The following is a 25,370-nucleotide window of genomic DNA, read 5'->3' on the forward strand; positions in this document are numbered from 1 at the left end:
ACACACACTGAAAAGGACTGCATTTTGGCAGCTGTATTGAGAAGGGTTCATCTTTATTCAATTACTACCAGAGAAAATTCCCTCTGACAGTCGGCATTCAACAAAAACCAAAGCGTTCCCAATAAATTAGATTTACGGTATAAAAACAACCAAAGGCATTTCACTCTAGTTATTCTTGAGCCAATTTCTGAAACATAAATAAATATATGCATAAACATCTACTTACTTGGAATGTAGGAGATCATTATCAGAATTAGGAACGCGTAATAGTCAAAAGAGAAATTGTATTTGTTAGGTAAACTGATGGAGTATAGGCCAGACTGTCTGACAAAGGGCAAAGCGGCATATATTGTGAGCAATTCTCCTGACACTCCCATTGGGTACAGCACAATGAAAAGCGTGTACCTAAAACAAAACAAAACATTCATCACTGAGGTTCGAAGCCAGCTTTAGTAGAAAGATGCACCCCCACCAATACTGATTACTTGGTAGAAAGCTATCGTTTATACATTTCCCTGTTTACCCACTGCTTAAATTCAGGTTTTACAAGCCAGTTTTTGAAAAGGGCCAAAGCAAGTATGCTTCTGAATGTTCTAAAAAAATGTGTTTGGTCAGCCTCAAAATTTGGCCTAAATAAACAACTCTTCAAAACAACTCCCTAAAATAATTGAGATGATGCCAAATATTGGTGAAGTAGGGGCACTGAGTCATGGTTTATACTGAAGGGTCCTGCCTCGTGGGGTGGGGGTGAGTTTGGCGGGGAAGGTGTCGGAGCATGGTGTCCAGGAATCCCTACAATCTACACCAAAGTCCGGTCTGTGGACTGAAAAAAAACAGCACATCCAACGTGTGTATACTGCTACAACTTTTCAAATGTCTGTACGTGCTACTGTGAAAAATAAAATATATCCTAATTTTAAAAGACATTAAAAATTTTTATGATAAGCCTTTAGTCATCACATAATTTTCCAGTCAAAAAAACTACAACTACTATCACATGGGTGACTCCACACAATTTTTTTCACTTTAAAAAAAGGAGTTCCTCAGGTTTCAAAAACAATTCAGAGAGGTTCATCCTATGGAACTAACGGGAAGCCATTCTGAGGTGTAAGTATTGCTAAAGAAATCATCAGCTCAGATTCTAAAAAGCCTTTGGCTGTTTGTGGCTGACAATAAACACTGGGCTCTCAGTGTCCAGGTGCAGGAATCGTGCTGAGGAATCTGTGACAAAAGAAAGACATGTTCTCCACTGCTACCTGCAGCCGCGCTGAGGAGGACGGTGGAAAAGGAAGACTCTTCCATGGGCCACAGACGACAATGGGCAAAAGAATCTTTCTCTAATTGTAAAATCAGGGTTTGGTCAATAAACTTTCCCTATAACCAGGATAGACAGCTTTCACAAGTCTGCCCAGCGTGGTTAGAAACTGCTATATTTTCCCCATTTTCCTAATACAAATGTTTATTGAAAAAAAAGAAAAGAAAAAGGAGAAGTTCACATGCTTGAAATGTTGGAGATATTTGGTTTATGTCTCTGTTTAATCACTAGACTCATAAATTGTCTAGGAACCATCGTTGCGGAGCACAGGCTCCGGACGCGCAGGCTCAGCGGCCATGGCTCATGGGCCCAGCCGCTCCGCGGCATGTGGGATCCTCCCGGACCGGGGCACGAACCCGTGTCCCCTGCATTGGCAGGCGGACTCTCAGCCACTGCGCCACCAGGGAAGCCCCCCAAGGACAATTTTGATCCTTTGGCTTTGTCACTCCTTCCTGTAGTCATTTCTAACTCAGAAAACTGCTCACAACTGTGTCACACATTAGTTCAGATAATTAGATGAACTATCAGCCTTTTACACAATTCATAACAAATATTACTGCTAAAAATAATCAAAGCAAACTAAACTGATAATATGCTAAAACTGCCATGTAACATTTGTTATTAATTAAAAAGTAATTTAAGAGTTATCTTGTTGGCAAACTTGAGACAAGAATTGGACTTGGTCCAAAATCCATCAAAATGGCAGAAGCTCATCAGTAAAATTTTCTATGGACAAAAAATGGATGGTATATCAAAGCTCTTTTGAATAATTTAACTGAAAAGAATTGATCCCAAGGAAATAAGTAGAGATAAAAAATTTTAAAGTGTTTCTATTAATCAAAGTTATGTACAGTCACTTATTCTGATGAAATCTACAGATCAGATTTCTACCTAACCCGTCTCACACAATTTCGTATTTATTTACTTATTTATTTATTGGCCACGCCGCGGAGGTTGCAGGATCCTAGTTCCCCGACCAGGGATCAAACCCAGGCCCACAGCAGTGAAAGGACCAAGTCCTAACCACTGAACCACCAGGGAATTCTCACAATTTTATTTTTAGAAATAAAAAATAGTATTTAGGCAATAAAGGAAAAATACAGTGATAGATCACTTCAAAAGTTAGTCTTCATTCCCTGTACTTCTTTACCTGGCCCATTTGATGAGGTACGGCAGATGGTTTAATAGACTGAATGTATAAAAGGAGTAACGGATAATTTCTGTGATTGTCCAGGCAATAACAAACAGGAGGACACTGTCTTCACTCTGTACCTGTAGGAAAAGGAAGACAAAAGCAAAAGCAAACACATAAAACATCTTAACAAAGAAGCACTCACCACGTGGGGAGCCGAGTCCCTCACCCCCCTTACAGAGCTGGTGGGTTGAAGAAGTCCACACAGCCCCTGGTCTTTATTCTCAATGGCCATAGCACAGCACAGAAAGAGCTTACCACATAAAGGAACACGTGCATGCCTATGACAACAATTGCGTAGAGCCAAGTGAGAAGGAATGCGGCTTACTGATGAGTAAGAGAGACAGGGAGGGGAAATTATATGAGCTGTAGCCCACAGGGAGAAACACACGATGAGTGAGTTTCTGCATGTTCGTTTGCTGACCTGATGTGCAGAATGTGAACTGGCGTTAGTAGGAGCCAAGAATGGTTCGGTAAGATGGCAGAAGGGTGAACTGGTGGAAACCTTGGGTTCCATTAACAAGAATTTTAATTTGATTTGCATGACAACTTGGAATCCAAGGAAGTTTCAAAGAAGGGCAATATAATGATTAAAACACAACTGAAGCTAATTCCCTGGGCAGGATGAATTCACGTGAGGGAGGCTGGAGACCAGCTACGAGGCAGGGCCCATATACTCTCTCCCACTGGTGACTTCTGCCCGCCCCCCCCATGAGGCCTGGTTTAACTCAAGGATTACAGAAGCTTCCATGCTGATCACAGGAGGTGGCTAAAGCCAGAAGAGCTTTGGAATACTTAGCCTCCTCTGAAGTTGTTTTCATGCTGAAAAAAATATATACTTTTTTTTTAACTTAAAAAAAAATTAATTTATTAATCAATTAATTTATTTTGGCACGCTGGGTCTTCGCTGTGGTGTGTGGGCTTCTCTAGTTGTGGTGCACGGGCTGTAGAGTGCATGGGCTCAGTAGTTGTGGCATGTGGCATCTTAGTTCCCCGATCAGGGATTGAGCCCGGGCCCCCTGCATTGGGAGTGTGGAGTCTTAACCACTGGACCACCAGGGAAGTCCCCAAAACAATATACTTTAAACAGAGCTCCTTATGTATGTTTTTTAGGGGATGTTCTCACTAGATGCCTTAGACTGTAAATCTTGCATGAAAATTTATTACCGTGGTATTAACTTTCAGCACCCCCTCTTCCCACCTCAGCTAGGTTATGATGATCCTTGGCACTTGGAAACCGATAATAAGAAACAACCTTGCACACCAATTCACTTATATTTTCTTACATCCGAAAAGAGCAGTTAGAGAGTTGAATGTGAATAAGAAATTCCACTGAGGAAATCAAACAAATTTCAATTACAAGATGGATCGTCTCTGTCTTACTCCTAACATCTAATACAACAAAGGTATGGCATTCTAACCTTAACTTTTGCTTCTCTGCATTTGCAATGTTAATTTAGCACTTATATTCTTCCTCAGAAAGTGTACATGGAGTGATCCACCTACACAATGAAATAAGTAGTCATTTACATACCTATTAACTAAATTGCTCTCACAAAGAATTTCATAAATCCATAGTTACTACCCTCTAAAAATAATAAGAATTTTATACTGTCAAGAGCAAGGGTACTTTTTGTTTTCCTGGCACTCTTATATTAGCCAAAGTAAAGCAAAAGCTAAACCCCTCTAAAGCTTTCATGTTTCATTTTTCAGTCTGTCCCCAAATCCTTGCTTAAAACCCATCTATACTAAAATATAATTTCAGGGCACACTTTGCTTTTTGATAGACTTTGTAATCCTCCTCATCTTAAGGAGATATGTTTTTACAGCTATGGGCTGAAGCCTTCCTTAAAGACCTTTGGGTTAAACAAGAAGTTCTTCTAATATTTTGCATTGTAATCGTCTTGAAAGCAGGGAGCTTGTTTTATTCATTTTTGATTCCCAAAAGCACTTTGTGATTTTCTCAAGTAGGAGCTCAACAGATATTGGTAAAGCAAAACAATTCAATCATAATCAGTGGCCTGCTTTTTGATACCTGATATTAGTTTCTAGGGAGTCTTAGAGGCCTTCAAATAAGGGAAAAGCAAACAAAGAACCCCACCCCCACCCCCGGCCTCCCACTCTGATCCAGCCTGCAGGTTATTTGATTCACTGTCCCACCGCCCCATTAGACTATAAACAAAAGAACTGTAACAAACTCAGACTCAGGATGAATGTGAAAACTGTCTGTTCCCAGAATCCAGCTGTGAAGACCATGTCACAATTTTAAAAAGACTAAGGATGGGGAAAATGATCATTCTGTACAAATGATATCTTCAGATCAATAGGAAGTACAACATGTTATTAGGGAGGGGCTCACATAAAGTCAGAGATCAAGCTTATCTAATTTGCAGATAACTATCCAATAACACAAAATAGGGGTAGAATGGAATGAGTTAAAACCAGGAAGATCAATGAGCAGGTTTGGGCTAGGTTGACCAAAAATGTCTTGAAGCCATGTTTCAAAGCTGCATGTTCACAATTATGGCACACACGGGGGAATGGACCGGGGGCAGCCTGGCTGGCCAGGAAACCTTCCTTTGCATGGTGCGGTGAGCTGCGTGTTGGACCCTCCACACCGTAGACAGCAGGTTTCAGCCCCCTGCTCTACAAAGGGAGAGGAGGTGTGGGGAGTGGGTGGCTTGTGTAATTTAGCCAAGGGAGTTTACAAAGAAATTCAAGCTGGAGAAACAAATGGGTGCAAGAGAAAACCCTTCACAAACAAATAGCATCACCTGTTTGCTTGAAAAGGCTCAGGGAGCATCAGTATATGAAAAGCTGTCATTTTTATTACATTCAAAGAAAAACAGCTGGTGCCACATAAGAAAATCGCTATTGTAGAAACCCTATTCTTCTTAGCATTTTGGAACCTACTGCTTACCACTCTGGTTATTTCAAAGAAATCCCCTGATCATGCTTTCTCTGGTAGGTGTTCTTTCCTCTTCTTGATACCTTTTTCATTTGTGAAGAGAACAGATTTTGGTAAAATCTCGGAGGTGAGAACCAGAGTCTCTTCTTGGCAGAACTGTGAACAGTATGTTTATCTCAGTCTCCTCTGGTTGCCATAATAAAATACCATAGTCTAGGTGGCTCAAACAGCAGAAATGTATTTTCTCGCAGTTTTAGAAGTCCGAGCTCAGGGTGCCAGCATGTTTGCTTCCTTGTGAGGAACGTGAGAGAGAGAGGGAAGTTCTCTCTAAAAATATGTAAAAGGTATCATATGCAAGGATATTAGTGCCTTAGAGGCATGAATCTCATCGTGAAGATCCCACCCTCACGACCTCATCTAATCCTAACCACCTACCAAACGCGCCCCCCCCAAATACCATAACACTGGGGGACTTAGGGTTTCCACGTATGAATTTTGGGGGACACAATTCAGTCCAAAGCGTCGTTTCAGACCAGGTGTTGGCAAACTTTTCCTGAAAAGGGCTAAACAGCAAGTATTTTAGGCTCTGTGCCACATGCGGCCTTAGTCAGGTATTCTTTTTTGTTGTTTTTTTACACCCTTTTAAAAATGTAAAAACCATCACAAATTGCAGGCTACATGTAGCCCACAAGTCAACCCTGTTTTAGATTCATTTGACTCCCCCAACTTTCCCTGTCTGTTAACCTCTACAAATATCATTCTTCAGCCTTCCTTTGGCAGACTCTGCCCGCGCGCGCGCGTGTGTGTGTGTGTGTGTGTGTGTGTGTGTGTGTGTGTGTATGTGTTGTGTTTTGCTGGGGGGTGAGGGAGGCAATATATCTATAACCAATGGACGCTATGGAAAAAGGATGTAGTCTTAAAAGAATACATATAGGCAAGTTTTTCATGTTATGTCATCTTAAAATCTTAGTAATCTCCTTATGTTTGTGATAAAATATATATAACTTAAAATTTACCATTTTAATCATTTTTAAGTGTATATTTCAGTGGCATTAAGTACATTCACCATGCTGTGCAACTATCACCACCATCCATTTCCAAACTTTTTCATCATCCCAAACAAACTCTGTACCCATTAAATAATCTCTCTCCATTTCTCCCTCCCTCCAGCCCTTGGTAACCACCACTCTACTTTTAGTCTTTAAGGACTTACTCATTTCACAACACTGTAAATCAACTATACTTCAATTAAAAAAAAAAAAAGAACTTGCTCATTCTAGGTACCTCAATTAAATGGAATCATGCAATATGTGTCCTTCTGTGTGTGGCTTCTTTCATTTAGCATAACGTTTTCAAGGTTTATCCATGTTGTAGCACGCATCAGAATTTCCCTCCTGTTAAAGGTTGAATATTACATTGTATGTAAATACCACATTTTGTTTACTGATTCAACTACTGACGAACATTTGCATTGCTTCCACCTTCTGGCTATCGGAATAATGCTGCTGTGGACATGGGTGTACAAATATCTATTTGAGTACCTGTTTTCAATTCTTTTGGGTATACCTAGGAGTGGAATTGTTAGATCATATGGTAATTCAATGTTTAGCTTTTTGAGGAACTACCAAACTGTTTTCCACATTGGCTGCACCATTTTACATTCCTACCAACTGTGCAAAAAGATTCCAATTTCTTCACATCTTCACCAACACTTGTTATTTTCCTTTTTTCTTCCTGACAGTAGCATCCTAATGAGTATGAAGTGGCATCTCGTCGTGGTTTTGATATGCATTTCCCTAGTGACTAGAGATGTTGAGCATTTTTTCATGTGCTTGTTGGTCATATGTGTATCTTCTTTTGAGAAATGTCTTTTGCCCATTTTTAATTTGAGGGGGAAAACCTCTTTTTAATAATTATGATCACAATAGCAGTAAAAATAATTATACCTAATAGTTACTGAACTCATACTACCTGCCAAACACTTTCTAACATATATTACCTCTTCGAACCCCCATTTTACAGATGAGGAAAGTGAGGTTTACAGAAGTTGAATCCATGTCTTGTCCCAAAACTCTGAACAGTTCTGACTTGTCTTCTTGGGCTTTAGACATACACACACACTCCCCTGTTGCTGTGGGGAGAACATCTCTCTTGCAATTGAGGATGGGGAGGTGAGGGAGAGGCATAGAGATGGCAGGTGTAAGAGATGGCTAGTATGGTTGGAAAATCAGTGACATGTTGTAAATAAGTAAACTGAGCAAATAAATCAATATATTAAAAAATGGACTTCTCACTGTTGGAATAGGTATTTACAAACATGGAAGGGAGACGCTAGAAAGAACACCAAGATGTTGAATTGTAATTGGAGGAATCGGTATGAGCTCATGATTTTATGTGTGCGTGTGCGTGTGTGTGTGTGTGTGTGTGTGTGTGTGTATACACATATACACATACAGCGATGTAAATACTTTTAGATATACATGTGTATGAGTATATACGCATATAGATGTATTGATACATATATGTATATAGTAGCTTTCTCTACTGAGAGGACCAAGAAGCAATAACATCCCAGTAGCGAGGAGCACCTCAAAACTACCAGATCTTGGTTCCTAAATATACCATCCTCCACTAAAAGGAACCAGGCTCCTTGGCATAATGGCTGATTCCAGGGCTGGGGCAGGGGAAGTACAAGATGATTCTGGAAATCTTTTTATCAGAAAGTAAGGAAATGCTCAAACAATGATGAAGACAAGTCAAAAGGACAAGAAGAAAGGGTTCCCACTGACCAAATCACAAACAATTTTAGCATCAAAGTAAATAACAGATTACAATCCACTGGATTATACAGGAATTCACAAGTCCAAACTGATATAAATAAAATAAATAAATGAATAAATGAGAGAAAGGGAAAGCTATTCCTTACAGTAGGATGCCAACTAATACATGGTAAAGAAATGACATAAGTAGAGAATCACCATTTGGTAGCTATCACAGAGGTGGCTGATAGAGACCAGGAATCATTCCCGAAAAATACTGATCAATAAAACAGGGAAAACGGTGACTTGAAGGTGGAGAAAGCTGGCAGGCACCAACAGAAGCAGGTGATTGAGGTCAACATCACCAGGGGTGGGATGGGTATAGTCATGGTGCTGCCACCTCATGTGATACCCTGAGAAGAGCATGGCACCATTTCTCTGGTATTTCTGCCAAGAATGCATGGCTTGAACTGGTTATGAGGGAACACTGGATGGATCTAGGCTGAGGGTCACCCTAGGGAAATTAAGGCCTATACTCTTTAAAACTGTTAAGGACATGAGAGACAGATCAGGACTTCTTAGTCTTAGACTGAGGGGTCTAAAGAGATCTGACAACTCACTGTACATATGGCAACACCCATGTTTCTCCTTTCCCTGTGTATCCTGGTGCTTAGCACAATACCTGAAGCATAGAAGATACTTAGCAAATATGTGCCATCCAGGAAGGGAAAAAAAGGACACTTAGTTTAGACAGTTAGTGAAATGTGAATGAGGCCTGCGGATGGGACCATAGTATTGTATCAGCTTTGGCTTCCAGACTGGAGGGTTGTTATGCAGGTGATGTAGGAGAGTGTATGAAACATGTACTTGGGTGACAGGACGTCATGTACAGCTTGCTCTCAAGGTTCAGAAAAAAACGAATGATAACGGGTAGATAAATATAGAGGAACAGGTGACAGGAACAGGAACAAATGTAGTAAAATGTCAGTAGTCGGGGAATCTGAATGAAGGAAACATGAGAGTTCTCTGCACTGTTCTAGTTCAAATTTTCGGTAAATTTGAAATTACTTCTAAAGAAATTATTTTAAAATATCACCTGACAGCTAAGCAACCACTTTGGGGACATAATTAGAAGCAAACAATATCATCTGGTTTCTATAAATTGCTTTTGATATGAAGCCGCTAAATCTGCTGGAAGAGGCGGGCTACATAGCCATAAAAGAAGATACAAGAACATTTATAACGAAGACTACCAATAAGAGCGCACTTGAGAAGGAACAACAGCTTTAACGCTGATCCTAAATCTGTATCGACATCACTATTGTCTTACACTGTAAGTACCCCAAGGGCAGGTCCGAAAACTCGCTTTGAAAAGGGGTTAGCTTACTTAAGAAGCAAAATCAGACTTTCAATAAATGCTTTAGATTAGGATAATAATGATGATTAAGATAATGATAACTCCCATTTGGTAGGGCTAATTATTCCTTAAGTATGGTAAAAGTAATTATGTCTAAATTTTCACCAGCTACCTGTGAAACCATTTTAGTAAGTATAAAAGAATTCATTCCTATGGGAAGTCAATTATATCTCTCTTTTAAAAGTCAATTATATCTCTGCTTCAGGACACAGAATTCAACACAGTTGTGTAGAAATTTGTCACTATAATTTTGGGAAAAGATTAGGTTACATTATAGCTAATATGTACCTAACATTTATTGAGCACTTACTAAGTGCCAGGCACTGTTCTAAATGCTTTATATGTATTAACATATTGCATCCCCAAGACCACCCCATGAGGAGGAACAACAGGGCCTGGGAGACTAGAACAGCTCCTCAGGAGCTAAAACAGCTGGGCAGCGGAAGCGTGACATGGTGCCAGCACCCTGTCTTTCCCGCCTTGTCAGTTATCCCACTCAACCGTACTGCTCAGTTCTGCTCCTGAGCAAGCCCTGTAAGGGCAGCACCTGTGATTTCTCCTTCCCATGCTTCCTAGTGCTTAGCACAATACCGGAGCAGAGAAGGTACTGAATGAGTATTCTGACCCATCTGCAGCCTGGCCTGCATGTTCTCTGCCTTGGTTGGAACAGCCTTGGGTGAGGAGGGCAGCTCCCCAGGGAGGGTGAGGCCACAGGGCTGCTGCCTGGATGGTGACGTCAGCAGAAGGTTTGGGCTGGGGCACTGGACAATTCTGACGACAATCCTGGTCCTTTCCATAACTTTCTGAAGCTTTTTTGAATAAAAATGTAACTCACTTAGTTATCTGCTTAAAAGGAATGTCATCCTTGACAAGAAGTTGAAATGTGATAAATATTGACATGTGGTGGTTTAAAAAAAAAGATGTCTGGATTAGCGTCTTTTCACATGGTAATTTCATGTGTAAAGTGTCCTTCATGATTTAGTGTTTATTAAAAATCCATGATAGGGTACACGGTAAACAAACCAGAAAATAATATTCCTTTTCTATGGAAAATGCAAGTTATATATTAATATTCTTCCCCTTTAAAGGAGAAAAAAATGTGCATCTACATAGATTTTTCTTAACCTATAATGACAAAGGGAACTGGTTAAAAAATTATTTTCATTACAACACAATAACTAAGGACTAATTTTTGATATGGATGATGGCCTAGTTAAACGTTTTGGCCTACGAAAACAAGTCTTGGTCATGAAATTAACTTTTCTGAACATGCAATGAGAAAAATGTATAAGCATGCGGTAAACAAGCAATGCATGATCAATTCTATATTTATGACAGACATGCAGGTCTGAATGCTAATATGTTCCCATTAGTCCAACTTTAATGCTACTATCTGCTCAGCCCATTTCCTGGGAAACATGAAGGAAGAGTGGCAGGTTCCTACCACTAGCCTCTTCTCCAATCATTGCAACTCTTGAATTAAACAGACCTCCAGGCTTCCAGGCTGCATATCCTTATCTCTCCCAGCCTCAGCTTCCTCACATGGAAACTGAGGCAATATTTGCCTTTGCATGGTTGATGTGAGGTCAGAAAAACCTATCAAATGCTTAGTAAAATGCTAGCCATTTAATATACAGCAGTTATTACTATTATTCCATGAAAGAAAAATTCAATTCAACAAATCTGTATTAAGTTTCTACTATCTATGCTAGCCACTGCTGGGACCGAGTACAGGTTGGTGGCTGCCTCTTAGGCTTAATTAATTACCAAGATGATATTTTGTTTGTTGTTGTTTTGCTTCCTGTTGGTAAGTGTTAAAGGCATTAGCCTGTACCAACTCTGGGAGGTCTAAGGATCTCACCAGCTGCTAGCCTTTCCCAATGATCTTCCTGAGTTCTGTTTGATTTTCTCACCTCCAAAGAGCACATTATTAACTGAAAAGTTTTCATGCAACTATTTCCTTCAACCAAACTCAAACACGAGGACTGCATCAGAATGGGGTCATAATTAGTCCCACCTTGATCATACATACCCAATACAGTCTGAGTATTCTACGAAGCAACAGTCCTTTAACTACAGCAAGACAGCCCGAGAACAGTATTCCCAGCAGTAGGTTACTGTGGCCGCATAGGGAGAGCTGGGGCATACTCACCCCACTGTCCGCCCCAGACCTCTAAATGTATCATCCTAGAGTGCCTACCCAACACTCTAGAGCGGACAGGATTGATCATTGTCAGAAATGTAACTGACATGGTCAAAAGTACACGAAATTGGCAATATACACTGTGAAATGTCAAGGTTCTTTTGTTCTATGATGGTTTAAGAATTGCAAAAATGTCAGTAAGACAGAAAATAAAAACAAAGGCCCCAATGAAAACAAACAAACAAAGAAAAAAAACCCCAAAGGCTATGAATACCATCTCCTGGAGCATAAATATTAAAACAATGTCCTATGATCCTGGTCCACAGATATTTTGAGTTTGTACAGTGCTTTAAAAAATAGTTGAGCCAGTTTTTTAAGTTAGAGATTTCACATTAGAAAAAAAAATCTGTATTTCTGCTTTTTCTTAAAACAGCGACTGCATAACACTCGATCGATTTGCCAATCACTAGCTGAGGTGAGCTCGGCCTTTCTTCTGAGATGATGTACACCCTCCTCTAGTCATCATATTCTGCTTGAACTTTCCTTTAACACCCACCTGTGGGACAGACATCTGGTGCCAACTGATAAGCTCTGCTACAGATGGTGAACTGCTACACAAATGTAACACGACTATTTGAAAAACTCCAAAGTTTTAAAAACTATTAAGTAGTAATATAAAAACTTGGTTAATTTGATTAGTTTTTACACTTGAAGCTCTCAACATACACTTCTCTGAAGCAGTAATCTCAATAAAAGATTCCCTAAATTTGACCTAAAAAGACAGCACCAATGCAGAAGGCAAAAGAGATGCATGATTATCGGATTTTGGGTTATCCTGGTAATTTTTTTGCCAGAGAAAAATATAGTAAAGGGGAGAAGATGCAATACAAACGATTATGGCAGCAATTTAGAGAAAAGTCAAGTTAAAAGTCTTTAATGCATCAAGCCTAATAATTAGTCTCCTCCCTCCCTTCCAAATGCAAGCACACCCTCAGCATGCTTCCACACACAACCACACATGTGTATCAAGTCACGTCTTACAAGCTCCCAAAGAGCACCAGGGTCACTTCAGACTGGAAAAGGGTCCTCTCTCTGGAAAATGCAGACGACTTAGTAATATGCTTTATTTTATCCACGATGCATCACAGCTTTTAAATGAGAGCTTCTTGACTATATAGGGCTTCTTGATATGGGTAGGTAAAAAAGGCTATTGAACCCTCTTCCCAGAAGCAATAGAAATACACTTCATATATATTTCACAGGAGCAGGGGGATAGGGATGATTTCTTCAGGTTCCCCTGTCATCTTCAAGATTCCCACTGAGACCAGTTACCTGCTGCATTCACTGTGCAGGTCAACTATCAGGAGACTGAACGTACTGGTATTCTTGTCCATTTATATATTTTTAATTAAGTTATCTGATTCTCCATATTAATGCTGAAAATACAGTTATACTGAAAAAAGCTACAGCATATAAAGGACCGATTTGGCAAAGGAGCAGATAATTTAAGAGACAGCTCCTCCTCCTACATATTAAAAAAGTTTTCCAATGAATATTTATCAATGCTTTAAAAATGCCACTCATTGTACCGTGGAGCACAGCTGTTTAAAAGCAGTTTATAGTTAATAATTTTTAACTTTCCTTGACTTTGCTGACATATTTTAGCAATGCTCACGATGTATGCCACCAGCTCACTTTTACAGTGTGAAATGAGAATCTCTGAGCTCACTGGGATAATAATGTTGACTATATTTCTATGGTATCTTTGAACTCAAATGGGAGAGAAAAGGCCTGTGAAATGGTTTTCAACAAAGGCATATGTGGGACATGTTATCATGGTGAATCCACTGCAAAGGCCAAACTGCAGGTCTCTCAAAGGTAGGGTCTATATGGCCTCTTGCCTCACCAGTTAATCAACTGCTACCTCTGCAAAAGATGAGAATACCATCCACACTGCTTCCCACACCTGCAATCAGGATTTTTATGACAATTTAATCTAGAGTACTAAACAAAAAATCCCCAGATTTAAAGAACACAGCATACCAAGTATACCATATAAATTTCCTTTGGCTACTTTTTTTTTTTTTTTTGGTGCGGTACGCAGGCCTCTCACTGTGTGGCCTCTCCTGTTGCGGAGCACAGGCTCCGGACGCGCAGGCTCAGCGGCCATGGCTCACGGGCCCAGCCGCCCCGCGGCATGTGGGATCTTCCCGGACTGGGGCACGAACCCGTGTCCTCTGCATTGGCAGGTGGACTCTCAACCACTGCGCCACCAGGGAAGCCCTGCTTTTTTTTTTTTTAAATCACACAGTCATGCACATATGAGATAAAATATATGGAACCTAACTGACTGAAATAAAGAGAATGGTAAATAATATTACACTGAACAACTACAGTAACCTCCAGTCACATGTGGCTATTTAAAATTGAATTGCATTAAAATTCAGTTCCTCATTCACTCTAACTTCATTTCAAGGGTTCAATATGTGTTCACATACAACTAGTAGCTACTATATCGAACAGCACAGACACAGAACATTTCTGCCATTACCAAAAGTTCCTTTGTACAGTCCTGGGATAGAGGAAATATCCAAAAGAAAAATGCTGGTAACCAACATGTTTCTATCACTATACAGGACTATACAGTTACCCTTTTTGGCTTGAAATAAACACCTGAATTCACTTCACTTTCAAACCATGGATGAAAACTGGTTTGAGTGTCAAATTCACTTATTGGTAACTCTCCACTGACTGTACAACTTGACAGCACACTTCTATGACACAGGCTTACTTCCCTGCATTATTTATTCTTCAACTCAAGCTGATGACATATAACCAAAGCTGAAACCACTTAGGCTCCCAGCCTGTAAATCTCATCTCAGGTGCTTCTTTGGGAAACTACTATTTTACACGCAAGGTAACCTTTTTTTTCTTTCATCATTCTCATTCCTATTCCATGACAGTTTCCTAGTGCCAAAAGTCAAACATCTTTGTTAATCTCAGGACTCCAAGTATCCAGATTTGGCTCTAAACAGGCTTCCTACTATTTCTAAGTAGCAGCAATTACATATATTAAGATACTACCCAATAGTATGAAAATGTCTTATGCTTGAAGAGGATTCATTCCAACAATGAGCTTCTGTGTCAGAAATTCCATTATCAGAAATAGAAGGAAAAAAAATTAGGAGGAAAGTAGGAGACACCACTGATACATCCAGAACGTCAATTAAATGGGGGAGAAGCATTTTAGCATAATATTTTAAAAGACTAACTGAACTGTAAATGCACCGGGAAACCCAAGATCTGGAAGTTCTGGGGCAGAGGGAAAGGAAGAAGCCAAGAGTGCTCAGGCCTCAAAGGCCTGGCCACCTGCAGGGCAGTCTGGACTGGGCAGGCTGGGGCAGGTCTGGCTTTGAGTCCCAGAGGAACCTCACAGAGTGGGGCACTTTCCTTTGGAGCTGACAGGTCAGGCCCTCCCTGGCCCTCCCTGCCCTGAATGACATTCCCCCAAATGAAGATATAACCGTGCAATCTTCCAGGGAGTTTGTCTGGTTTAACTGCTCCCTCTCGTGCCAGAATTGAGGAATGGGAATGGATGATGTCAGATTTAGCCCTTGGGGTAAGAAAGCAAAAGAAAAGGTCCCGAGAAACTTCAAGTGTGAGGGTGTCGTGGGGCAGGGTCACCGATGGAGGAGGGTGCAGTGGAGGAGAGCCGAGAGGAGAAAAAGATTAACATTAAACACAAATGAAACTGATTTTGCTGGGCCTGGAACCTATTCAACTATTAACTGACAAAGGGAGGCTATGTTCTTGTAGGATGTAGTGGTAACACTCACTTGTATGGTTTAAGATGTTTTATTTTATTTTAAACACAACTGACTTAATTATCAAAGAACAGAGTATAATACATTTTGAACAAAGGAATGCCACTGAAGTTTTCCAAGGACTACAAAAGAACTAAGACAATGGGAGAAAGATGCAACATGGAACATCAGAAGTAAGCCTACACTGAACCCAAAAGGATCTAAATATTTTGCAATATTTTGAAATAAAATTTTTATACATGGTTCAAGAAAATGTTGGAAAGGGACAGAAAAACACTGAGGGAAAAACAGACAACCTGATTTTGCCAAAATCACCTATGCTAAATATATTCAATGTCAAAGTGAACCATCCAGCCTTGGGAAAAGTAACACTATCTTTAAGTGTCCATTATTAACAGATGCGTAAGTGGCATTAAAGTACTGCTACAACTGTCTTGGAGTTGTCTAAAGTCTGACAGGGTCTGATTAGCAATCAAATAATGAGGTTTCCCACCTTTAGGAGAGGTGCTAATTTTAAAAGTGAAGGTGATGCAAATCCACCTACAGAAATATTTAAAATAGAAAGTAAGGGAACAGATGGAGTAGGGTGGAGAACTTTAGACATTTAGCACTCAAGGGGCCAAAAGATACTGAATGTCTCCCAATGTCCTTTGCTAACTGAGATGGAACGTCACTGTGGAAATGGCCTGGGCTAGAAGACAGTGGCGTGGCTTCTGGTCCAAGCACAGTACCCAAGGAGGGAACAACGTGCCCCAGATGCAACCTCTCAGCTCCTCATCTGAATGATATGGATAAGAAGGTGCCCTTCCTGCCTAACCGAAAGCCCATGTTCATGGATGGCCGTTAGGGACAAGGAGCACGTGCAGCCACAGGAAACATGCTAACAAGAGAAGCAACCTCAAGAGGCAGCAAGAGCATGAGTGCACCGCGAGCCCAGCTGGAGGACCCAGCGGAGAAGGAAAACCTATAATGCAGCACAACAGGAAAAGGATCATGGAGTATCCTCCAGGAAAACAATCGTGGAGTATCGGGGACACCACTGTACTTAGTCCTTTAGCTTCCACAAGAGTGAAAAAGGAGAGGAAAAGAGGAAGAAAAAAAAAAACTGTGTGGCATCTATGAAGGAAGTAGCAATCCTTCTGAAGTGAAACTGCTTTACAAGGGGTTTCAGAAGCTGCTCAGCAAAAAACTGCATGCTAGAGACCTTGATTTCTAAACACTGCTGCCTTGTTTTCATGTATTCCCCTCAGTTAATCTCCACAAAAACTCTGTGAAATGAGCAGGACAGATACCAGTATTACCATGTCACAGATGAGAAAAACAAGGCTCAGAAAGTTGAAGTGCTCTGTCCTAAGCCACAGGGTAAGCGTCGAAGTGCACACTCACCCACTCCTCATGAAAATGATGGCCGTTAAGCCTCCATGTTCTAGAATACTGAATTGGACTTACCTAGAAAATAACAAAAGTGTCCAAGGAAGATGACATTTCTTGAGAAAACCGAAGAAGAGAGATGTTTGTGCAGTATTTCCTTGGGTGGAAACGAGAACAATCTACCTGGAATAATGTATGATCTACTTGGTGGCGCTGGCCAGGCAACAAGAAGCACCTGCCCAGGATGGAGCCTTTCCCTCCAACTCGCCCCCCAAACAAACGATGCTTTAGCTTCTTTAATGCCATGCTTTCAAATCTGCCTCTGACTTCAAGGTGGGCCCCTCAAGCTTCCTCTTACATGCAAGTGAGCCTCAGCTCCACAGACACTAGATTTTGGAGAAGGCACCAGAAACTCCACAGTCCCTCCACTTAGCTGGGTAAGGGAACTCCAGGCTTTCATTCTCTAAGAATGAGACTATGGCTCTCAGATTTGGGACAGAGATGGTGAAATTTGGTTGGGTCTCGAGGAAACTAAGCAGAAGTGGGAAGTAAAATGAAGAAATAGAAGGGCAAATAAAATGACAGCACAACACTACAGTTGCTTAGAGCATTTCTCAAACCTTAGAATTCATCAAATTATCCAAGGAGCTTAGTAACAGTGATGATTCTCTGTCTCCACTCCCCAAAATTCTTTATCAAATGTGGGGCGGGACCTGGAAAGTGCATTTTTAAGAAGCTTTCTGGTAATTCTGTTCCAAATAGTCCATAAACCCCAGTATGAAAAATAGTCTTGGAATTTTCATGGAGAAAGGCCAATTAATTGGAGAGATTTAATCAGAGTGTCCTAAAATGAGCACTAAAAAACCAGAGAAGCACATGGGCAAAGCGTTGCAGAAAAGCACCCAGGGCCTACAATTGATTTTGTACATTTCACATGTAAACGATCTGAGTGGAGAATCGTATGCACGTGGTATGACAGAACCGCTGAAGAGGAAAAGTGCTTCTGGGTCTGAGATGGGGGTTTTCAACTCCACACGGGATGAAGAAAGTATGGTTAGCACACAAAAATAAGGATGTGTTTACATCACATTTCTAACGGGTGAGAGCAAGTTCTGATGCAGTGGGAAGACTGTGAATTCAGAAGTCTGCTTTTCAACTCTGCCATTTGACAGACAGTCATTTGCCTCTCTAGCTTCCAAACTTTAAATGGAGCCTACAACCTACCTCAAGAGACAGTTGTCAAGAGTGGATAATTATAACATATTTTAATAAAGCCCTCTGTAAACTGTAATGCCTCAAACAGCAACAAACAGCATAATGATATCTTTATCATAACTGGAGGTTACTAACTTTCTTAAACACTGATGGCAAGCTTTTTGTAGGCATCTTGCTGAGAAGTTAGCAGAGACGGCAGATTAAGTGTTACAGAGCCCAGTGGCATGCCAGAAAGAAGTGGGAAACAGCTGACTGGTGAAATCAGGAGAATTTACGGAGCATTCCAAAGGAATGTGGGCAAACATCCTTTTCTCCAATGGTGGCAAAGGGTGAGGAAGAAAGGAGAGAAGGCTCAGCACTCCAGAGTATAGTCTATTTTACACAAATTACCGCTGGTAAGGTGTCGAAGGTGTTTGTTGCACTTAGGCTAAAGTCACAGCGAGAGCCCAGCAACTTCTTACTTAACCGCTGCCCATGCCCTGGGACTTCTGCTCCAAGAACATGGCGATCTTACACTAAGAACTCCGGAGAGGATGTGTGTGGGCTTCTCCAAAGAGGGCTGGGCCAGGAAAAGGGACAGTGGCCTACCTGTGTGTCCAGGAATCTGGGGCTTGGCTTAGCTACTTTTGGACAAGGAAGAATATGTGCCCTGTGGACTTGTCTGTTTCTGAAGGGGGGTCATAGTGAGGGACAGAAGGTGGCATCTCCCACTGCAATTCACTCTGAAAAATGTCAATCTTTTTTCAGTTCAATGAGGAGACAAAGACACAGACCCAAACAGAGGGTGAGGGGAACAAATGCCCATAGAGGCCTGATGTGGCAGTAGCAGTGGGCAGCCTGGCTAAGGAATGGGAAAGAAGCCAGTTCAGTTCTGGAGGTCAGGTGGGAAAACTGGAAAGGAAACAGGTTAGCTAGAATTTCTGATTCCCTCCTGTATCCCTCAAACCCTATGTCCCACCCTGAGCTTGTCTGTTTTATCAGAAGTTTTACTTTGCTTATATAAAAAGTCCATTTAAAAGGAAAGAAGTGGGAAGGTTATTTGCTCTGTTAGGTCAAGAAAAAGCTTTTGAGCATAGAGACATTTTTTCTTTAATATCCTGCACATCAAGGTGTCCTGCTAGTGATGGTGGGTCCTTATACATCATTAAAGAAAACCATCTGATCACCTTTTAGTTCTATGATATACCTGGTGACATCTACGTGACTAGCATTCCATGCAGTAAAGAATTATAATGACAAGTAAGGATGTATGTCCTAACGGGCGTCTTAAAAGAAAATATACCTCAAATATGAAAAAAGTAGTATCTAGTCTTAAAAGGTATACAGGCTATACCTTAGTACATCATGTACAATTACAGAAAACAGGGGAATGAGCACAGAAAATATAAGCAGGCCAGAGAGGGTGGAACAAGAGTCCAAATCCAAACGTAATGCTATGAAAATGAAGAACCTGTGTCCACTTTAGAGGGAAATATGATGTAAAAACAAACTGAGAATGAAAGTAGAGTACTGTGAAAAGAATTTGAACATTACTATGAGAAAGTGATATATATTTTATGAAGCAGTTATTTCTGAGGTCAATTTCCCTATGCATTGGTTATGTGATTCCCACCATTAAAATAAACAAAGCTGGATATAAAGAAAATACAGATATTTTAAAGATGTTTCGGTAAAACAGAAGAATGGAAGTTTAACAGGGAAGCCATATGTAATGTTGTATAGAACAAACTGAATTATAGCTAACACGAAACTCTACGGCAGGAAAAATAGCCTTTGGCCAAGAGAAGGGGGTGAGGAACAGGTCACAGACAGCAGACTGGCCTCTGAAACGCCACAGCAACAGCTATTAGCTATTAGCAACTTGGGGCGGGCCAGGAGGGAATCTACTGCCATAAACAAAACGATGAATGGGTTCTTTTCAAAGAAAAGGGGAATGAGGAGAAAAGAAGTGTGATCTTGGAACAGCAAATACTATTTACGTGAGAAAGGAGTAGGTCAATTAATCAATAGGGTATATGTGAAAAGAAGAGGACCCAAGAGGTGACAGAAAGACAATAAAATTTACTACATTCCTAAGAAAATGATATGTTAACAATAGTAGAAATTGGGTAAGTTTGGTTGCAGAGAAACAATCATGAATATGCAAATCTAACAAGCATATAACTTAAATTACTGTAAGGCTCAAATATGACACTACCTATGAAACCATCTGTTAAATGTCAAGTCTGTGCATCTGTCAGGCAGGAGGTTACTGAGGGCAATGGCCAGGTCAACATAGCTGTAATCCACAGAGACATTTAATAGCTTTCTAATCCAAGCTGTCTTCCTGCTCTGCCCAGGAAATCCTGGCAAATGTCGGTAACAGCAATATGGTAACAACTGCTTAACTTGAACTGTAATCATTTTTGATTTATCTGTCTGTCTACCACCCCGTTCGTCAGAAGTGCTAATAAGCAGAGGAGTGGTTTTTTTTTTTTTTTGTGGTATGTGGGCCTCTCACTGCTGTGGCCTCTCCCATTGCAGAGCACAGGCTCCGGACGCGCAGGCTCAGCGGCCATGGCTCACGGGCCCAGCCGCTCCGCGGCATATGGGATCCTCCCAGACTGGGGCACGAACCCGCGTCCCCTGCATCGGCAGGCGGACTCCCAACCACTGCGTCACCAGGGAAGCCTGAAGAGTGGTTACTGAAGCAGAGGAGAGGAGAAGCAGAGGTCATGAACGACCCATCACCTGGAGCATTAGCTCCTGGACACCTAGGGTCTGACTCTACTGGCAAACTGATTAAACACTCCAGAGTTGAAAACACTCTATCTTCATTTAATTATTGAAAGTACATAATTACCTGTTTAAGAATATAAATGAGTTACTATTAGGAAGAAAGTTTAAGTCACTTAAGACTATTGGGAAATTAAAAATTCGGGTTGCTGGTTAAAATGGAAAGGACAGAGTGTATACACAAAAGTAAAGGAGGAAGAAATACAGGTTAAAAATGATTTATAGAAAGAACTTTGAAACCAATGAAAACAATAACTTTTCCTGACTCCAGAAACAAGAATGAGGTCAAGGGGCAATATGCTACATTAGGATTTACTTGCCTGTTTTTGACTTTTTTTTTTGTTTTAAGAAATGTGATTACTCTAAAAAGTGATCATGTAGAAGTATGAGATTGTTTTACATTCTTCCTACACAGAAAGTGTAGACAGACATCTTCAAGGAGTGAAAGAGCTTAAAAGAAAAAGTCTGTGAATCTATAACAGAAACAGTAACTTAGCTTAGTCAATTTTGCTTAAAAACTCATTAGCTATGTGCATTTTTCTGTATGTATATCATACACCAATAACAAGTTAAAAAAATCATTAAAATACAAATGAAACTGTCTAAGTAAATTCTGAAAACAAAATGTTTTGACAGGGATTTCAGAGTAATAGAAGACAAAGAAAAAACCAGAATAATGCTAACGGATTAGCACATTTCATGAGGCTAAAGAACCCAGTAATGCTGGTGATAAGTTACTGGGACTGGAAACCTGAAAACTGAATCTTCCTGGTGGCTACAGGTACTCTTCCTCACGATGACATTAGCAAGTAATAACTGACTTTTAAAAAGCCAAAAACATACTAGAAAACAATTCTCTTCCCTGATACCAGAAAATGAAAGCTTAGTTGTGGATTTACACCCATGGTAAATCCCTCCAGTTCTTACAAGAAGCATCCCTGGGCCTGCCTGGCTATCTACCACCCCTGACCCCCAGCAGAGGGTATCCACCACCCCAGAGCCCCAGCAGAGGGTATCCACCACCCCATATCCCCAGCAGAGGGTATCCACCACCCCAGATCCCCAGCAGAGGGTATCCACCACTCCAGACCCTCAGTGGAGGGTATCCACCACCCCAGACCCCCAGCAGAGGGTATCCACCACCCCAGACCCCCAGCAGAGGGTATCCACCACCCCAGACCCCCAGCGGAGGGTATCCACCACCCCAGACCCCCAGCAGAGCGTATCCACAGATCCCTGGGCCTGCCCAGGTATCCACCACCCCAGACCTCCCAGAACCACTAGACTCAGCACACTTGGGAATTCCATTAACCCTGGTGGGCTGGGTGGAAACAAGTTTGTTTCTCCTGGTCCTACAAAGATTGGACTGTTCTGGGAATGCATTAATGTCTCTCACTTCCACAACGGTCCCACTACAAGGATGAAGATGTCCAGAGTTTATGGTGCTGGATCCAAACAAGAAAGCAGAAAAATATAACTGAGGTGCAGACCACATCCATACCAGCCCAATCTCCAAGGGAACTGAGATTTCAGGACTTTGTGTTAATAAGTCTTCTCTTTACAACACTGCATATTTGGGGTATGTTTCCCACTAGTAACCCAATTCCTACAGTACAAGGGATTTTTATCTGGGCTATACTGATATGACCTGGAGTTCCATCTTTAGCCATAACACACATGTGAGAAAGAAAAGTTGACTAACATTTGTTAAAGCTGATAGTTATTTTATTTTTGTCAATTTAAACACTTACCTCTTTGACGCTATGTGTCACTGCCCATATTAAAAAAACTCTTGACATCACCTGGAAAGAAGTCAGGACAACAGAAGATGGAACAATTCCTGAAAGAAATTTTAGGATGGGTAAATAAATGTATTGTACTAGTTTCAAAATGTAATAGATTTTCTAAAACATCCAAATTTTAATGTTTAAAGCCAAAACTATCATGAGCAACTGAAACTTATCTACATTGCTATATAGACTATGTTTTTCTATGTAGTCAATATTAAAACTTTTTTCCTCCCTCAAAACAATAAAATTGTTAATGGCAATAGCAAACCACAGAATCTAGGTACCTTTCGTAGGCCTTTCAAAACCACTTATACAGGTAGAGAAAATAAAACCACTGCTTAACCTTTAAAATTAGACATTGAAAGTTCCTTTTACAATACGCGTTTCAAAAATGAACAGGCAACTATGGAAGGAAAATCAATGGTATTTGTGTCACTGGAATATTGGAAGCTCCTGGATATCAGACTTGATATGATATACTATCTAATGGTTAAATTGGCATCTTTTATAACCCACTTGAAGATTCTGCCAAGTGGACAAAATCAAAGTTTATATACCATTTCTTCTTACCTTGTTCTTAACAGTAAGCATTGGTACAATTATCTTCACAATGTTCTCAAGTTATAACACTGGAATCATGTTTAGTTATTTCAGATAATCATCAAGTTCTGCTAAGTTTACATTTCTTTGGCTTCTCCCTTCAGTTCCTACAACCACAATCTAGAGACCAGCCACCACCATTATATAAAATTCTTCCCTCCTTTAATTCATCTTAAACCCAGCAATAAGTCATTACCTGAAAACATTCTCCTATCTTTGTTAACTTTACACTGGCAAGGAACTGCTACAAAAATAAAATCTGGAAGCAGAATTATGGGTACGCAGTCCAGTAGCCTCGCCACCATTTCTCACTGGTCTTACTGCTCCCAGCAACTAGACTTAACAACTTTCCGGACCTGTCAAGTTGCACGTGGGCAGCTCCACACCTGCCAGGAACCCCTCATCACGGGTTGTAAATTCTTCTTCCGCTTTAAAACTAACCTCATCTTCAATACATTCAGTGGACTATCCCTGATCAATTTTCATTCTTCTAAGCCCTCTAAAATACACTCAGACTTCTAGACATTTATGTAGTTGGACAAACTACAACTTGCCAAAAGACCATGTGCAAATTATATAAAGCTCTATAGGTTTGGCTATGAAAGAAAATCATATCTTAGAATGAGTTTTAAAGAAGATCTGGGCTTTGAAGAGGTAGGATTTGGTTCTCAAAAGCAAGTAAAATGGACATGTCAAGCACAATGCTTGGCATATAAAGATGCTCAATAAACCTTTGTAGAATGAATAAAAGAAAAATATAAATGTATGGACGTATAAATCAATGGAATAGAACTGAGAGTCCAGAAATAAACCCTCACATTTACAGTCACTTGATTTTCAACAAGGGTGCCAAGACAAGTCAATGGAAAAATATTTATTTTTCAACAAATGGTGCTGGGACAATTGGATATCTACATGCCAAAGAATGGAGCCGGGATACTTTCTTACACCATATATAAAAAGTTACTCAAGATGGATCAAAGACCTAAATGTAAGAGGTAAAATTATAAAACTCTTGGAATAGAGTTTTTTACATAGATGTAAATTTTGTGACCTTGGATTAGGCAATGGTTTATTAGATATGATACCAAAAGCACAAGAAAAAAAAAAGGGCTTTATCAAAATTAAAAACTTATGTGCTTCAAAGGACACCATCAAGAAAGTGAAAAGAAAACCCCCAGGTAGGAGAAAATATCTACAAATGTATATAATAAGGAAATATATACAAAATATATAAAGAACTCATAATTCAACAATAAAAAAAACTACCCCATCTAAAAATGGCAAAGAATTTGAATAGACATTTTTCCAAAGAAAATATGCAAATGGTCAATAAGCACATGAAAAGGTGCTCAGCATCATTAGGGAAATGCAAATTCAAATCATAATGAGATACACTTCACGCCCACTATCATTAAAAAGACAGATGATAACAAGTGGAGATGTGGAGAAGCTGGAACACTCAAGCATTGCTGATTGGATTAGAAAATGGTGCAGACACTCTAGAAAACAGTCTGCCTCAAAATGTTAAATACAGAATTACCCTATGACCCAGCAATTCCACTCCTAGGAATATATATACCCAAGAGAAATGAAAACATATGCCCACAGAAAAACCTGTACATGAATGTTTGTGGTGGTATTCATATTAGCCAAAAAGTGGAAATATTAAAAATGTCCATCAACAGGTGAATGGATAAATAAAATGTGGCAAAGCCATATAATGGGACATTAGAAATAAAATAAATAAAAAGTAATAAATAATAAATAAAAGGAAATGAAGTAATGATACATGCTACAATATTAATGAACCTTAAAGCATTATGCTGAGCGAGGAAGCCAGTTACAAAAGATTACATGTTGTATGATTCAATTTACATGAAATGTCCAGAGTAGGCAAAATTATAGAGACAGAAAGTAGATTAGTGGTGACCTGGGACTGGAAAGTTAGGAAGACAATGGAGAGTGACTGCCAATAGGTACAGGGTTTCTTTTCGGGGTGATGAAAATGTTCTAAAATTGATTATTGTGATGGTTGCATAACTGTAAATACTGAACTGT

General features: G+C 40.2%; 1 protein-coding gene across 1 annotated transcript in view; it reads right to left on the reverse strand.

The window, feature by feature from the left end:
* Nucleotides 1–25,370, reverse strand: part of HACD2 (3-hydroxyacyl-CoA dehydratase 2) — an 89,949-nt gene that overhangs the window by 5,607 nt on the left and 58,972 nt on the right. Inside the window, exons 4-6 of the mRNA XM_082839604.1 lie at nt 22,671–22,759; nt 2,466–2,587; nt 227–405 (exon numbers count right to left, since the gene is read on the reverse strand). Of these exons, the coding sequence (XP_082695730.1) occupies nt 227–405; nt 2,466–2,587; nt 22,671–22,759 (390 nt within the window). The remainder of the gene's footprint in view (nt 1–226; nt 406–2,465; nt 2,588–22,670; nt 22,760–25,370) is intronic.

Source organism: Leucopleurus acutus (assembly GCF_964270905.1).
Source record: "Leucopleurus acutus genome assembly, chromosome: 5".
NCBI classification, from domain to species: Eukaryota; Metazoa; Chordata; class Mammalia; order Artiodactyla; family Delphinidae; genus Leucopleurus; species Leucopleurus acutus.